This window comes from Triticum aestivum, chromosome 7B (genome assembly GCF_018294505.1).
Source record: "Triticum aestivum cultivar Chinese Spring chromosome 7B, IWGSC CS RefSeq v2.1, whole genome shotgun sequence".
Lineage (NCBI taxonomy): Eukaryota > Viridiplantae > Streptophyta > Magnoliopsida > Poales > Poaceae > Triticum > Triticum aestivum.
The window spans coordinates 174818061-174835569 of NC_057813.1; the positions used below are offsets into that span (position 1 = coordinate 174818061).

General features: G+C 42.5%; 2 protein-coding genes across 3 annotated transcripts; one reads left to right on the forward strand and one right to left on the reverse strand.

The window, feature by feature from the left end:
- The first annotated feature begins 11129 nt into the window (after nt 1-11129).
- Nucleotides 11130-15453, forward strand: LOC123162021 (protein POOR HOMOLOGOUS SYNAPSIS 1). Of its 2 annotated transcripts, none has more exons than XM_044579833.1 (10): nt 11130-11524; nt 12586-12702; nt 12881-12946; nt 13736-13842; nt 13938-14113; nt 14194-14384; nt 14536-14563; nt 14635-14756; nt 14855-14882; nt 15054-15453. In XM_044579833.1, the coding sequence occupies exons 1-10, from the start codon at nt 11216-11218 to the stop codon at nt 15116-15118; spliced, it is 1209 nt and encodes a 402-aa protein (XP_044435768.1). In that variant the 5' UTR covers nt 11130-11215; the 3' UTR covers nt 15119-15453. The 2 variants fall into 2 exon arrangements, with proteins under 2 accessions (XP_044435768.1, XP_044435769.1); XM_044579834.1 differs by having other exon boundaries at nt 14653-14756.
- A 96-nt stretch (nt 15454-15549) lies between these two features.
- Nucleotides 15550-17165, reverse strand: LOC123162022 (peroxidase 5). Its single transcript, XM_044579836.1, has 2 exons — nt 16812-17165; nt 15550-16727 (listed from the first exon to the last, which is right to left on the reverse strand). The coding sequence occupies exons 1-2, from the start codon at nt 17043-17045 to the stop codon at nt 15840-15842; spliced, it is 1122 nt and encodes a 373-aa protein (XP_044435771.1). The 5' UTR covers nt 17046-17165; the 3' UTR covers nt 15550-15839.
- Nucleotides 17166-17509: the final 344 nt, after the last annotated feature.

Consider the following 17509-nt stretch of genomic DNA (forward strand, 5'->3'; position numbering starts at 1 on the left):
CGTTCATCATCATGACACACATCATCGTTGTCATATTGCCTTGCATGATCATGTAGTTGACATCGTATTTGTGGCAAAGCCACCATGCATAATTTTTCATACATGTCACTCTTGATTCATTGCCCATCCTGGTACACCGCCGGAGGCATTCATATAGAGTCATATCTTGTTCTAGTTTTGGGTTGTAATTCATGAGTTGTAAATAAATAGAAGTGTGATGATCATCATCAATAGAGCATTGTCCCCAAATAAAAAAAGAGGAAGGCCAAAAAGAAAAAAATAAAGGCCAAAAAAAAGGCCCAAAAAAAGAAAAAAAAAGAAAAGGAAAATAAAAATAAAAAAGGGGCAATGTTACTACCTTTTTCCACACTTGTGCTTCAAAGTAGCACCATGTTCTTCATATAGAGAGTCTCATATGTTGTCACTTTCATATACTAGTGGGAATTTTTCATTATAGAACTTGGCTTGTATATTCCTACGATGGGCTTCCTCAAAATGCCCTAGGTCTTCGTGAGCAAGCAAGTTGGATGCACACCCACTAGTTTCTTTTGTTGAGCTTTCATACATTTATAGCTCTAGTGCATCCGTTGCATGGCAATCCCTACTCCTCATGTTGACATCAATTGATGGGCATCTTCATAGCCCGTTGATTATCCTCGTTAATGTGAGACTTTCTCTCTTTTTTGTCTTCTCCACACAATCTCCATCATCATATTCTATTCCACCCATAGTGCTATATCCATGGCTCACGCTCATGTATTGCGTGAAAGTTGAAAATGTTTGAGATTATTTAAGTACGAAACAATTGCTTGGCTTGTCATCGAGGGGGTGCAAGATGGGAGCATTTCTGTGTGACAAAAATGAAGCATAGCCTAACTATATGATTTTGTCGGGATGAACTTTCTTTAGCCATGTTATTTTGAGAAGACATGATTACTTTGATTAGTATGTTTGAAGTATTACTATTTTTTATGTCAATATGAACTTTTATTTTGAATCATTTGGATCTGAACATTCATGCCACAATAAAGAAAATTACATTGAGAATTATGCTAGGTAGCATTCCACATCGAAAAATCTGTTTTTATCATTTACCTACTCGAGGACGAGCAGGAATTAAGCTTGCGGATGCTTGATACGTCTCCAACGTATCTATAATTTTTGCTTGTTCCATGCTATTATATTACCCGTTTTGGATGTTTATGGGCTTTACTTTACACTTTTATATCATTTTTGGGACTAACCTACTAACCGGAGGCCCAGCCCGTATTGCTGTTTTTTTTGCCTATTTCAGTGTTTCGAAGAAAAGGAATATCAAACGGAGTCCAAACGGAATGAAACCTTCGAGAGCGATCTTTTTGGAACAAACGTGATCCAGAGGACTTGGAGTGGAAGTCAAGAAACAAGGGAGGCGGCCACGAGGGTGCCCGGTGTGCCCCCACCCTCGTGGGCCCCTCGAGCATCCACCGACCTACTTCTTCCTCCTACATATACCCATGTACCCTGAAAACATCAGAAGCGACCACGAAAAACTATTTCCACCGTCGTAACCTTCTGTATTCGCGAGATCCCATCTTGGAGCCTTTGTCGGTGCTCCACCAGAGGGGGAATCGATCACGGAGGGCCTCTACATCATCTCCAAGGCCTCTCCGATGAGTTGTGAGTAGTTTACCATAGACCTTCGGGTCCATAGTTATTAGCTAGATGGCTTCTTCTCTCTCTTTGAATCTCAATACAAGTTCTCCTCGATCTTCTTGGAGATCTATTCGATGTAACTCTTTTTGTGGTGTGTTTGTCGAGATCCGATGAATTGTGGGTTTATGATCAAGTTTATCTATGAGAAATATTTGAATCTCCTCTGAATTCTTTTATGTGTGATTAAGTTATCTTTGCAAGTCTCTTCGAATTATCAGTTTGGTTTGGCCTACTAGATTGATCTTTCTTGCAATGGGAGAAGTGCTTAGCTTTGGGTTCAATCTTGCGGTGTCCTTTCCCAGTGACAGCAGGGGCAGCAAGGCACGTATTGTATTGTTGCCATCGAGGATAAAAAGATGGGGTTTATATCATATTGCATGAGTTTATCCCTCTACATCATGTCATCTTTCTTAATGCGTTACTCTGTTCTTTATGAACTTAATACTCTAGATGCATGCTGGATAGCGGTCGATGTGTGGAGTAATAGTAGTAGATGCAGGCAGGAGTCGGTCTACTTGTCACGGACGTGATGCCTATATACATGATCATGCCTAGATAATCTCATAATTATTCGCTTTTCTATCAATTGCTCGACAGTAATTTGTTCACCCACCGTAATACTTATGCTATCTTGAGAGAAGCCACTAGTGAAACCTATGGCCCCCGGGTCTATCTCTTATCATATAAGCTTTCAATCTACTTTTATTTGCATCTTTACTTTTCCAATCTATATCATAAAATACCAAAAGATATTATCTTATCATATTATCTCTATCAGATCTCACTTTCGCAAGTGGCCTTGAAGGGATTGACAACCCCTTTATTGCGTTGGTTGCAGTTTCCTGTTTGTTTGTGTAGGTGCGTGGGACTTTTGAGGAGCCTCCTACTGGATTGATACCTTGGTTCTCAAAAACTGAGGGAAATACTTACGCTACTATTGCTGCATCACCCTTTCCTCTTCAAGGAAAACCAACGCAAGCTCAAGACATAGCAAGAAGGATTTCTGGCGCCGTTGCCGGGGAGGTCTTCGCTCAAGTCAAGACATACCAAGTACCCATCACAAACTCATCTCCCTCGCACTTACATTATTTGCCATTTGCCTCTCGTTTTCCTCTCCCCCACTTCACCCTTGCCGTTTTATTCGCCCTCTCTTTCCCAATCTCCTCTCTCTTTCGCTTGCCCTCTTCTTCCTCCTCGCTTTTGTTTGCCGTTATGTCTGAAATTGGGGAGATTATCGTCGATATGGACAATAATGATAACATGGAAAATTCTGATGCTCCTGCTGAAGAACCCCCTATCTTGCATACTAAAAAGTTTCGAATCGGTAGTGGTAATATTATTGGAAAAGGGGTTATTCAAGACTTCTTTACTTGTGCCAGTGCTTTACCTTCTATGGGTGGTTCTATTCTTCATAGAACTAGTAGTCTTGCGGATGCTATCGCTATGCTTGTAGTTGAGCTTGAAAGACAATTTATGCATATGCATCCTTGCATACAAAGAATTTTCCTGGAATTTTCTAATATTGAGCATTCTTCTGTTAAGCGCGCCGCTACTATCTTTTTGGCACATGAGTTTAGATTTATAATAAAAGAGGCCAAAGAAATCTTTGCGCACTATAGGGTGGACGCCGGCCGTCCTCCCATAGAGGCGATCCTCTTTGATCAAGAGGAAATTAGGCGTTTTCAATCTTTGGACTATGTTGCTTTTAATGAAAACCTTAGGAAAAAGGTTCCTACCAATGTCCTAGTTGATAGAATTTCCGAACTTAATAATGATTTTGCTCTTCGAAACAATGAGCTAGGATACTCTCTTGAGTTGTGCAATATGAAGGGCCAAAGGAGGAACCCATACCTCCTGAGATTGATCTTGGGGACTTTTGTCCCATTAAATTTAGCCCTTTTGATTACTTTTGCTTGCCTCAAAGAAAACTTGCTGCTGAACGTAGAGAATATGAGATGAGTTTTTCGTGATCTATCTTATTATTATGGCACTACTTAAATCTATCCTCGCTTTTATGCCCAGCTTGGGGCATTAAACAATAGCTCTAGTTGGGAGGCAACCCAATTTTACTTTTGTTTTTTGTTTTTGCTTCTGTTTAATAATAAATTTTGCATCTACCTTCTGTTTAGATGTGTTTTCATGTTTTAGTTAGTGTTTGTGCCAAGTAGAACTTATAGGATAACCTATGGTGATAGTTAATTTGATTCTGCTGAAAAACAGAAACTTTACGCGCACGAAAATAATTTTAGTAATTCATAGAAATGTTATTTTGCATTGATTCTTTTTGATGTAGATCAGTAGACAAATTTCCCAGGACTTCCTATTTTGGTAGTATTTTTAGACTTCCAGAAGTATTAGATAGCTACAGATTGCTACAGACTGTTCAGTTTTTGATAGATTCTGCTTTTCGTGTGTTGTGCATATTTTGATGCATCTATGGCTAGTATGTAGGGGTATGAACCATAGAGAAGTTGGAATACAGTAGGTTTAATACCAATATAAATAAAGAATGAGTTCATTACAGTACCTTATGTGGTGGTTTTTCTTTCTTGCACTAACGGAGCTTATGAGATTTCCTGTTGAGTTTTGTGTTGTGAAGTTTTCAAGTTTTGGGTAAAGATTTGATGGACTATGGAATAAGGAGTGGCAAGAGCCTAAGCTTGGGGATGCCCATGGCACCCCAAGATATTCAAGGATAACCAAAAGCCTAAGCTTGGGGATGCCCCGGAAGGCATCCCCTCTTTCGTCTTCGTCTATCGGTAACCTTACTTGGAGCTGTATTTTTATTCGCCACATGATATGTGTTTTGCTTGGAGCGTCTTGTATGATATTAGTCTTTGCTTTTTAGTTTACCACAATCATCCTTGTTGTACACACCTTTTGGGAGAAACCCACTTGATTGGAATTTATTAGAATACTCTATGTGCTTCACTTATATCTTTTGAGCTAGATAGTTTTTGCTCTAGTGCTTCACTTTTAACTTTTAGAACACGGCGGTGGCTTAATTTTGTAGAAATTGTTAATCTCTCATGCTTCACTTATATTATTTTGAGAGTCTTTAGAACAGCATGGTATTTGCTATGGTTATAAAATTGGTCCTAGAATGATGGGCATCCAAGTTGGGTATAATAAAAACTATCATAGGAAGTGAATTGGATGCTATGATCAATTTGATACTTGATAATTGTTTTGAGATATGGAGGTAGTGATATTAGAGTCATGCTAGTTGGGTGATTATGAATTTAAAGAATGCTTGTGTTGAAGTTGGCAAGTCCCGTAGCATGCACGTATGGTAAAAGTTGTGTAACAAATTTGAAACATGAGGTGTTCTTAGATTGTGCATCCTTATGAGTGGCGGTCGGGGACGAGCGATGGTCTTTTCCTACCAATCTATCCCCCTAGGAGCATGCGCGTAGTGCTTGGTTTTTGATGACTTGTAGATTTTTGCAATAAGTATATGAGTTCTTTATGACTAATGTTGAGTCCATGGATTATACGCACTCTCACCCTTCCATCATTGCTAGCCTCTTCGGTACCGTGCATTGCCCTTTCTCACCTTGAGAGTTGGTGCAAACTTCGCCGGTGCATCCAAACCCCGTGATACGATACGCTCTATCACACATAAACCTCCTTATATCTTCCTCAAAACAGCCACCATACCTACCTATTATGGCATTTCCATAGCCATTCCGAGATATATTGCCATGCAACTTTCCACCGTTCCGTTCATCATCATGACACACATCATCATTGTCATATTGCCTTGCATGATCATGTAGTTGACATCGTATTTGTGGCAAAGCCACCATGCATAATTTTTCATACATGTCACTCTTGATTCATTGCCCATCCTGGTACACCGCCGGAGGCATTCATATAGAGTCATATCTTGTTCTAGTTTTGGGTTGTAATTCATGAGTTGTAAATAAATAGAAGTGTGATGATCATCATTATTAGAGCATTGTCCCCAAATAAAAAAGAAGGCCAAAAAAAAAAAAGAAAGGCCAAAAAAAGGCCAAAAAAAAGAAAAAAAGAAAAAGAAAATAAAATAAAAAGGGGCAATGTTACTATCCTTTTTCCACACTTGTGCTTCAAAGTAGCACCATGTTCTTCATATAGAGAGTCTCATATGTTGTCACTTTCATATACTAGTGGGAATTTTTCATTATAGAACTTGGCTTGTATATTCCTACGATGGGCTTCCTCAAAATGCCCTAGGTCTTCGTGAGCAAGCAAGTTGGATGCACACCCACTAGTTTCTTTTGTTGAGCTTTCATACATTTATAGCTCTAGTGCATCCGTTGCATGGCAATCCCTACTCCTCATGTTGACATCAATTGATGGGCATCTCCATAGCCCGTTGATTATCCTCGTCAATGTGAGACTTTCTCCTTTTTTGTCTTCTCCACACAACCTCCATCATCATATTCTATTCCACCCATAGTGCTATATCCATGGCTCACGCTCATGTATTGCGTGAAAGTTGAAAAAGTTTGAGATTATTTAAGTACGAAACAATTGCTTGGCTTGTCATCGGGGGTGTGCAAGATGGGAGCATTTTTGTGTGACGAAAATGAAGCATAGCCTAACTATATGATTTTGTAGGGATGAACTTTCTTTAGCCATGTTATTTTGAGAAGACATGATTACTTTGATTAGTATGCTTGAAGTATTACTATTTCTTATGTCAATATGAACTTTTATTTTGAATCATTTGGATCTGAACATTCATGCCACAATAAAGAAAATTACATTGAGAATTATGCTAGGTAGCATTCCACATCGAAAAATCTGTTTTTATCATTTACCTACTCGAGGACGAGCAGGAATTAAGCTTGGGGATGCTTGATACGTCTCCAACGTATCTATAATTTTTGCTTGTTCCATGCTATTATATTACCCGTTTTGGATGTTTATGGGCTTTACTTTACACTTTTATATCATTTTTGGGACTAACCTACTAACCGGAGGCCCAGCCCGTATTGCTGTTTTTTTTGCCTATTTCAGTGTTTCGAAGAAAAGGAATATCAAACGGAGTCCAAACGGAATGAAACCTTCGAGAGCGATCTTTTTGGAACAAACGTGATCCAGAGGACTTGGAGTGGAAGTCAAGAAACAAGGGAGGCGGCCACGAGGGTGCCCGGTGTGCCCCCACCCTCGTGGGCCCCTCGAGCGTCCACTAACCTACTTCTTCCTCCTATATATACCCACGTACTCCGAAAACATCAGAAGCGACCACGAAAAACTATTTCCACCGCCGTAACCTTCTGTATCCGCAAGATCCCATCTTGGAGCCTTCGCCGGCGCTCCATTGGAGGGGGAATCATTCACGAAGGGCCTCTACATCATCTCCAAGGCCTCTCCGATGAGTTGTGAGTAGTTTACCACAGACCTTCGGGTCCATAGTTATTAGCTAGATGGCTTCTTCTCTCTCTTTGAATCTCAATACAAAGTTCTCCTTGATCTTCTTGGAGATCTATTCGATGTAACTCTTTTTGCGGTGTGTTTGTCGAGATCCGATGAATTGTGGGTTTATGATCAAGTTTATCTATGAGAAATATTTGAATCTCCTCTGAATTCTTTTATGTGTGATTAAGTTATCTTTGCAAGTCTCTTCGAATTATCAGTTTGGTTTGGCCTACTAGATTGATCTTTCTTGCAATGGGAGAAGTGCTTAGCTTTGGGTTCAATCTTGCGGTGTCCTTTCCCAGTGACAGCAGGGGCAGCAAGGCACGTATTGTATTGTTGCCATCGAGGATAAAAAGATGGGGTTTATATCATATTGCTTGAGTTTATCCCTCTACATCATGTCATCTTTCTTAATGCGTTACTCTGTTCTTTATGAACTTAATACTCTAGATGCATGCTGGATAGCGGTCGATGTGTGGAGTAATAGTAGTAGATGCAGGCAGGAGTCGGTCTACTTGTCACGGACGTGATGCCTATATACATGATCATGCCTAGATAATCTCATAATTATTCGCTCTTCTATCAATTGCTCGACAGTAATTTGTTCACCCACCGTAATACTTATGCTATCTTGAGAGAAGCCACTAGTGAAACCTATGGCCCCCGGGTCTATCTATTATCATATAAGCTTTCAATCTACTTTTATTTGCATCTTTACTTTTCTAATCTATATCATAAAAATACCAAAAATATTTATCTTATCATATTATCTCTATCAGATCTCACTTTCGCAAGTGGCCTTGAAGGGATTGACAACCCCTTTATTGCGTTGGTTGCGAGTTCTTGTTTGTTTGTGTAGGTGCGTGGGACTTTTGAGGAGCCTCCTACTGGATTGATACCTTGGTTCTCAAAAACTGAGGAAAATACTTACGCTACTATTGTTGCATCACCCTTTCCTATTCAAGGAAAACCAACGCAAGCTCAAGACGTAGCAGTGGCACGCTTCGACACGTCATCGACAATGTTGTTCTCGGCACACAGAACATGCTCGGCCTACAGATCGTCAAAGTGTGCTTCCAATTTCCTCACTTCATCCACATATGCCTCCATCAACGGGCTTTGGTAGCTGTTCTTCACTTGCTTCACCACCAACTGCAAGTCGCCTCTGATGATCAACTTTCTGATACCAAGGTCGATTGCAATGTAGAGTCTGGCAAGTGATGACCCACAAGTATAGGGGATCTATCATAGTCCTTTTGATAAGTAAGAGTGTCGAACCCAATGAGGAGCAGAAGGAAATGACAAGCGGTTTTCAGCAAGGTATTGTGTATAAGTACTGGAATTATCGGTAATAGATAGTTTGATAGCAAGGTAATTTGTAATGAGCAAATAATAGTAATGGTAACAAAGGTGCAGCAAGGTAGCCCAACCCTTTTTCTAGCAAAGGATAGGCCGGAACAATCTCTTATAATAAACTAAGCGTTCTTGAGGACACAAGGGAATTTCATCTAGTCACTTTCATCATATTTGTTTGATTCGCGTTCGCTACTTTGATAATTTGATATGTGGCTGGATCGGTGCTTGGGTGTTGTTCTTACTCGAACAAGCTTCCCATTTATGATTAACCCCTCTCACAAGCATCCGCAACTACGAAAGAAGAATTGAGATAAATCTAACCACAACATTAAACATATGGATCCAAATCAGTCCCTTACGGAATAGCGCATGAAAAAGGGTTTAAGCTTCTGTCACTCTAGCAACCCATCATCTAATTACTACTCCACAATGCATTCCCTTAGGCCCAAACATGGTGAAGTGTCATGTAGTCGACGTTCACATAACACCACTAAGGGAATCAACAACATACATATCATTAAAAATATCAAACGAATACCAAATTCACATGATTACTTATGACAAGACCTCTCCCATGTCCTCAAGAACAAAAGTAACTACTCACACAACATATTCATGCTCAAGATCAGAGGGATACTGAATAGCATAATATATCTGAACATATGATCTTCCACCAAATAAACCAACTAGCATCAACTACAAGATGTAAACAACACTAGTAGCAACCCACAGGTACCAATATGAGGTTTTGATATAAAGATTGAATACAAGAGATGAACTAGAGTTTGAGATGAGATGATGCTAGTGAAGATGTTGATGAAGATTGATCCTCCCACAATGAGAGGGTTGTTGGTGATGATGATGGCTTCGATTTCCCCCTCCTGGAGGGAAGTATCCCCGGCGGAATCGCTCCGCTGGAGAGCAAAAGTGCTCTTGCCCAAGTTTCACCTCGAGACAGTGGCGCTCCATCTCGGAAGTCCTCTCCTTATTTTTTTTCTACGTCAAATGCGCTTATATACCAGAAGATGGGCACCGAAGGTTGGCCAGTGGCTCCACAAGCCACCAGGGCGTGCCTGGGGGGAGGCGCGCCCTGGTGCCTTGTGGGCACCTGGGTGGCCCCCTGGTACTTCTTTGCTCCAGTATTTTTTTTATTTATTCCAAAGTAAATCTCCGTAAAATTTCAACTCATTTGGAGATGTGTAGAATAGGTATCTCTGACATAGCTTTTTCAGGTTCAGAATTCTAGCTGCCGGCAATCTCCCTGTTCGTTAAACCTTGCATATTATGGGAGAAAAGACATTAGAATTACTCCACAAAGTATTATATTGATAAAAAAATCTATAAGTAATAGTAGGAAAACATGATGCAAAATGGATGTATCAACTCCCCCAAGCTTAGACCTTCTTTACTCCCAAGCAAAAGCCGATATCGAAAATCATGACCACACGTTTGGAGAGAGAGAGGTGTCGATAAAAACAAAATATGAACATAGTAGCATCATGATAATTATTATAGCAGCAACATTTATTATCATAAAACTTCTCATGAGCAAGTATTCATCACAACAACGAAGTATAAGGCATAAACTTTCTTGAAAACTAACATACTATGTTCTCAGTCAACAATGCAATTACAATTCATCATATTTTCAGGGAGGTTCTCATGTCGGAGCTTTTTTAGCAAGTTCACATACTCAACCATCATTTAGTTTTCTATAATTGCTAACACTCACAACATATATATGGAGCAAAAAGTTTCAGCCAGACACATACAAAGATAGGGGCTTATATGGGTGTGTTTGAATTGTGGCCAAAGTACACCTTAACAAAATTTTGGTCATGACCCAAAGATTGGTCTTTGTTTGGATGGTTGCCAATTTTTTGGCATGCCAATGAACTATAGCCAACTCTAGTTCATTTTTCTTGCCAATGTTGGCCAAATCATGGGCAACCAAAATTTTGGCTAGCCAATACTTTGGTGGGGCAACCTTGGACACAAACCAAACACACACATAATTTCGCCTCCCAACTTATTCATCTCAAGGGTGATGTCAACAACAATAACTCATGATCACTCATATCCAACTGGATACGCTCCTCTGTAACTTAGCTCATATACAATCAATCCACCAAAATAGAAGTATGGTCTTACACCTCACGGTGACCCGAACTTGGGTAAATCCCTTGTGTTGATTGTTCATTCTGCTCTTTATGTTCGTCGATCCACAGTCGAACCGCATAGGGGCCGTTGTCGGTCTCATAGATTGTTGTACCTCGACAGAAGGTTAGCCTTTTTGTGGTTGCTATCGGGTTAACGAGCATGTGTTTTTGTCCAACCCAAGTAGTGTTTTTTTTAGGATCAAAACCCAAGTAGTGTTTTTTTTTTTTTGAGAATTACCCAAGTAGTGTTTTGATGGGTGGACTTCTATCATGTTTGTATGGCTAGGCTGAGTTGGACTATTTTAAGAAAAATCAACTGAAATTGAATGGGGGTCAGTCGATTTCAATTATACATGAATGTTATCTGTCCGTTGGATCACAATCAACGGCGAATCAAAACTCACTGAACCAAATTCTGAATTCAGGCAATTCTTCCATAGCCGTTCCCTTTACTTTTCTCTTTCTTTCATGAGCCAGCCGTTACGAGGCATAGCAGCTGCTACATTCACTCACACCATTGCGCACCGAAAGGCGCTACAAAACCCCAAAGCAAAACGGCAGATACGGAAATACTACCTCGGCATCGGCGTCGCGCCATGGTGGCGGTGGGCGTCGGCGACGACGGCTGGGCGCGGCTCACCTCGCGCTCTGACGCCGCGGAGGGCCTGGGGCGGAGGCAGGAATGGGAGGTGGAGTTCGCCCGCTACTTCGCTTCCCCCCTGCGCGACACCTCGACGACGACGACGACGCCGCCGCCGCCCGGCGTCCGTTACGTCACCAGCGCCACGGATTGCCATCCCGGCGCCTGGCTCCCCGCCGCCACGCCTGCCGCTCTTCGCGTCTCCCGCTCCAGCCACCCCTCCGCGGCCCCAGTCCTCACCGTCTCCGTCATCGGTGTCGTCTTCGTCCGTACCGTCTCCCTTCCCTTCCCCTCTTCTTATCTGCGTGGCTGCTTGGTGTTATGTGTTTGGTGAATTCGATTCGTTGTGCGCACTTGTTTGTGAAGGAATTTGGGGATCGGGTTGGCTGTGGTTTTGACGAGTCTGCTGGTGTTACATGTGCTCTGAATTCATTTGCTTCATGAACTTGTGAGGATGTGTTGGGATATGATACTACACGCAGATTGTGATGGTGTGGATTTTGAAAGAGGACCTGATGCCCGCCCCCCTCCCCCTTTTTTAATGAGGAGACCTGATGCCCTGATATTTGTGTATTGTACTCCACTGTGTAGGTGGAATCCATTCATGTTTCCATGCAATCAACAAGTGTAAAAACAAGGCTCGTTATCATCCTAGTATTCTCTATTTTTTTTTCCCATGCACGTACTGTACCTCTCTAATCTGCAAATCGTGCCTGAGAAAAGAAATGGTGAATGCTGTGTTAGTGTTCAGACATGAGATGAGGCGTCAGGGATATTGATGTTTCTGTGTGTTCATGATGTTGTTATTTATAGTAAGTTTGTGGATCATTTGAATTGTTCTGCATAAACATATTTGTTCTTTGGTCAGATTTCTATATTGAGTCCTGCCATACCATCGTTTTGTACCAATTTTTCGGGCATTCTGTCCTGTGTGCACTATTGGTCTTTAGGTATTTACTGTAATAGTTATAATATGCATATGCTTCAGGCTATGCCATGCTTTCATGGCCTTTAGGCAGAGAAAATTAACTTGATGATCTTTTTATCTCAGTGGGTGCTGTAAATAATTCTGAAAAAAAGTCCCGCGTGTATATGTGGGATAACCTTGAGAACCTGCAAAGTTTTGTGAAAAATGCTTTCGTTTTGTAGCTAGGGTGGGGATCCTAGTTCTTCAACAATTTCTTCTAAATTGCACGTTTATTGTTATGTTTATTATTCTACAGAAGTTACACAAGTTTGCGAAGTCTCTGTTCTAACATTGTTTTGCTGGATACCCCCTTTTCTTCACTTAGCTAGCTAGCATTGTCGCCTTTGCTTGTGGCACAGGAGGAGCACTTTGTGTCTATCCTCAACTTCTCATGGCCTCAGCTCACATGTGGGGGACAATGCCCAGGAAGTGGGAGCAGGGTGCTCTTTGTGAGCTTTTGTGATAAATCCAAGCAGGCAAGTTTTGTATAACTCAAATGTGATTCTGCTGACTGGCTTAGTTGAGTCCAGATTTGAAAGTATTCAGAACAGATGGAGGTTGTGTTCATATGATGTTTATGCACATGGCGTTTTCGCATTCTTAATAACAAAAATATGTGTATAGTCATGATCACATCAGTTACTCTCGCTGCAGATACAGAAGTTTGCTCTACGTTTCCCACAGCTCAGTGATGTGGAGTCGTTCTTAAATTGTGTGAAGGTGGAATTTCCTCTCTTTCTGATATCCTAACCATGTGAAGCTGTGACGTTATGTGGAGTCTTGGGACTTCTTATGCCATCTTTTCTTACCGGCTCCTTTCCATGGTCACTTGTAATACAGTATTACACATGCTGTATACTTGTATTCAGAATGGAAAGTTGGAGATATCATTATGACATCTTTTAAGCGTAGTTGCCTATTCTTTGTGTGAGCTTGTACAGAGAAATAAAAATGTAATATCAATTTATGCCAACTACCAAATAAAGTTAGTCTTATGCAAAGGACAGCAGGCAGTTGTAGATCAACAGTACATATAATTATGTGTGGACAAGCAATCTTTCGAAAAATTCCTTAGTATTTACCGAATTTGTGCTACCTTTTCTGAGTTATGTACAACCAATATTTGATGGGTGTATCCATTCTTCACTAATGTTGAATGTACATCCCTAATGTAATATGCGCACATGGCTACATATTGTTACAGTGCTGGATGGAACCATGTAGGTGCTTTTGGCACTCCAGCTCAGTTTAACTTCACTATATTTGCTCCTGTGCCCAGATTACCTTTTTTGAAAACAAAAAATTGCGGTGGTGATAGTTATCACTTATAGCATTTCTGCACAACTTAAATTGCAGGGGTGCTACACCACTACTGCAGTTGTGAATTGACCATTCATGCTAGTTATAAAATTTATTTTGGTATACAGAGAAAGGAAGATCTTCACTAGTTTCAGTTTTGCTTCGTGAGCTTTGTCAAGCACTAAATTAATTTCTGTTGTCGGTTAAAAGGAATGCTTAGGTGACACCATGGATATTGCATCATCTGGATGCGACTACATATGTGAAGATTCATCATCACGATCAGAATACATTGCTTCCAATGAACTTCCCCACAGGTGAAACGCTAGAGCTGTTTTGCATTTATATGCTGCACGACATAATCTCTGTGATAACATAATACTATAATGCATGGGCCTGATGATGCTTCAAGCTTTGAGGAGCCAGCTTCAGATCACAGGACAGAGGCACCAGCATTATGCTACCATGAGGAACCAGACCTGCCTGTTTCTGAACCTCTCCTTACTTCCAACATTGACAATATCAACTCTGGTTTCCCTCTTAGTTTCACTGAAATGCTGACAAATTTGTCATCTGAGACTGAATATGGTTAGTGAATTCCTGTTTGATTAGGTTATACTTAAAGCACATTTTATTTATTTTGTTTTTTCTTGGTTTATGCATGAAAGCATTGTGCATGTACGGATCAGATGCGGTGGACCTGCATCAACTGGGTGGAACTGACCATCCTCAAGATGTATTGTATGGCGGATCAGATGCGGAGGACCTGCATCAAACTGACCATCCTCAAGAGATAATATATGGCGGATCAGATGCGGAGGACCTGCATCAACTGAGTGGAACTGACCGTCCTCAAGAGGTAATGTATGCTAAATACTGCAAATGTTATGTTCAACTGACCGTCCTATAACAATAAGCCAAGCGATTCTGGCCCCTCTAGTCTCGTCTTTTTAAATACTGCAAAAAAAAATCTACATAAGTAATGTTCTTTATATTTGTAATTTTTGCAGGTGTTCACACAAGATACTTGTCATGATGGTACAAAAAAATTCAGCTTCATTTGGCGCTTATGTGTCTTGACGTTTCCATTTTTTCTGACATGTATACAGTATTTCCTTCAATGGCAGTTGCCAGTAATGAAAATACTGCTGATAAAGAAACTGATACTAGCAAGTCAACAAAAGAAATTGATACTAGTAAATCAACAAGTGATATTATGGCAAGGATAAAGGTATTTTTTTCTCATCGAGAATCTCCAAGTTGCTCCGCTAGTTTTTCCCTCTTAATTCAACATAGAGTTATCTTATGTTTATTGTTTTACTTTTGCAGACATATATGGCTGATGAGTCATTCCATGGTACGCTTTCTACCCCACCTTCTTGCAGCGCTAGTAAAGTAATAAGATAAACAAAAGGGATATAATAAAATCATTTTTCTCAGCATTATCATCACCACTACATAGAATCCTGCATAGAATCCTCGCTTCACCGCCCTGTGTTGTATTGATTTTGTGCTTTCCCTTTTGTAGATATGCTGTCCAAGCTTGAGAGAGTCATTGATGAACTGGGTGTGGACTTGTCAGTCTACTCCTAGATATATATATAGGCAAAGCTCCTCATTGCCGTGTGAAGCCTCTGTGTTTCCCTGCTCCGCTGGAAATTGAAATGCAGAATGTGGTGGTAGTTCACTCGGTGGTTCCTGAATTGTTGCTTCTAAATTCTAATCCTAGCAAAGTAGTCACGTACGCATGGATAGGAACTTAGCGGGGTTTATATATTGTGCATCATTGTGTTATAGTATGTACATTGGTGTGTTGTGTTATGCCTATGCTGCTGCGTGAGAACAGATGGTACGAAAATGGCAAATCATGTAGTACATGTGTTGGTTTATAAATATATGTATAAGTGGCCCTGCATAATGATATACTAGGATCAAGGGTCATTGATAACACTAGCATTGTACTGTAGTATGGATAAAACGGTAGAAGTACTAGTTGAAGAACAAGTCACACAATACTTGTTATCTGTACCAAGGGATGGTTTATTCGGTTTCACATTTATTCCAAGCTGATAAGTAGTAACAACCGTACAAACGGCACAAGCATGACATATATGAGTACATGATTGGCTCAAGCCATATTCATCATTAGACCGAAGACAGTAATAACAATAAAATGGCGACCAATGCAAACTTAAACTTGACAGCTGCGCCGGAGTGGGTATATATAGAGGTAGAGCAGCAGGCTGGTCCGTCTAGGAATAGGAGTAGGAGAGCCGAGAGGAGATGGATGGATGTGGATGGCAAAGGCAACTTATTAGTTCTGCTGGAAGCCCCGGATGAACCAGTTGATCATCTGGAGCATGGGGTGCTTGGGGGGCTTGAGAAAGTGGATGGGCATCCAGCGTACCCCCTTGGCCTTGTTCACCATCCGGCAGTCCCGCCTGATCTGCCCCTTGTTCTTCTTGATGATCACGTCCAGCTTGCTCACCTTCTGCATCGCCTCCCCGAACCTCTGCTGGAACAGCGCGTCGTCCTTGGCGTACTGCTCCACCAGCGGCCTCGTCTGCGGGTCCAGGGCCAGCGTGTTGTCCGAGGTCAGCAGGCCCCGCCGCGCCAGCAGCTCCTGGTAGTAGGCGTTGTCCAGCTTCTCCCCGGTGCGCTCGTCGAAGTTCACCTTGGGCGCCTGCTGCGGGTTGTCGTCCGGCTTGGGCCGCGGGAACATCTTCCGCAGCCGCTGCGCGAACGCCGGGTCCAGCGACGGGTCGATGTCCGCCGTCTTGGAGAAGCCGTAGATGCGGTTGGAGAACATGAAGCAGTGCGCGCCCCCGATGGAGTGCGCGCCGGAGAGCGTCACCAGGTCCTCCTGCGACAGGCCCCGGCTCGCGAACAGCTCCGTCAGCCGCGGCACCGTGTGCCCGGGGACCGGGAAGTTGCCCGGCAGGTCGGCCATCCGGGAGTGCGTGCCGTCGCGCCGCCCGGCCGGCACCTCGTAGCTCGGGAGCCCCGCCGCCACCGCCGCGTCGCGCGCCGCGAACGACAGGATGTCGGAGCACGACACCGTGCGCGGGCACATGGCCTCGATGCTCGCCTTGGCCACGTCGATGGTCTGCAGGCCGTGCAGGGTGAACCCGTTCGCCGACGACTCCTTCTCCGGGACCTCGCCCGACGGAGACTCGTCCAGCAGGATGGACGAGTCGCACCCCTACACACACATTAAGAAACATTCTGCATTGGCTGGCATGGCTCGTGGTGATCACCGATCATACATACATACATACATACATACCGTGATGAAGCAGTCGTGGAAGAAGATGCGGATGAGGCCCGGGGCGATGGTGTGGTCCATGCCGTAGTCGTTCATCACCACGTCGCGGACCACCTGCTCCGCCTCCGGGCACGTCTTGTTGTAGAACCCCACCGTCAGGCCTTCCACGACGACCGCCTCCACGACGGCGAGGCGCGGGCCCGTCGCCAGCACAAGGGAGACTAGGAGCAGCATCGCCATCGAGAGCCGCGACATGCCGGCCGGTTCAAGCAGCACAAGGGAGAAGAGGTGAGGCGAGCTACAGGAGATGGCTCGACGGAATGAGCTGCATATTTGTTGGAAGCAGGGGGGGCTGTGGAAGCTTAAGTGCGTGTTTGTTTCCAGAGGTCGAGCAACTTTTAAGCCTCATATTCTTTAGCCGGCCACTTGCTGTTTGTGGAGGCTGTTCTAAGAATAGGCCCGTCGACGGACGGTCAAACTAGCCTGGATATATTTGGCAGCTACCAAAAAACAACAGAATGTTGTTTACGCCATGTGATAACCACATGCGAGGCTAGAATAATGGGGAATTGTATGCACTCCCAGAAAATCAAGGTAGTAGTTTTTAGGCATTCGAGAGCTCTACGTCAAAACACAACAAATTTCTTCTCATTAAGTGGTTTTTCGAAATTTATCAGTTCTCGCCTGCGACGGACCAACCCTATCAGAGTCATCATATC

Bases quoted from the DNA above. Each gene is read 5' to 3' on its own strand.
- LOC123162021 (XM_044579833.1), top strand. From the start codon at position 11,216: ATGGTGGCGGTGGGCGTCGGCGACGACGGCTGGGCGCGGCTCACCTCG. The intron at 14,114-14,193 runs GTTAGTGAATTC...TATGCATGAAAG, and splicing joins GTCATCTGAGACTGAATATG to CATTGTGCATGTACGGATCA. The intron at 14,883-15,053 runs GTACGCTTTCTA...TCCCTTTTGTAG, and splicing joins GGCTGATGAGTCATTCCATG to ATATGCTGTCCAAGCTTGAG.
- LOC123162022 (XM_044579836.1), bottom strand. From the start codon at position 17,045: ATGTCGCGGCTCTCGATGGCGATGCTGCTCCTAGTCTCCCTTGTGCTG. The intron at 16,728-16,811 runs GTATGTATGTAT...ATGTGTGTGTAG, and splicing joins TCCACGACTGCTTCATCACG to GGGTGCGACTCGTCCATCCT.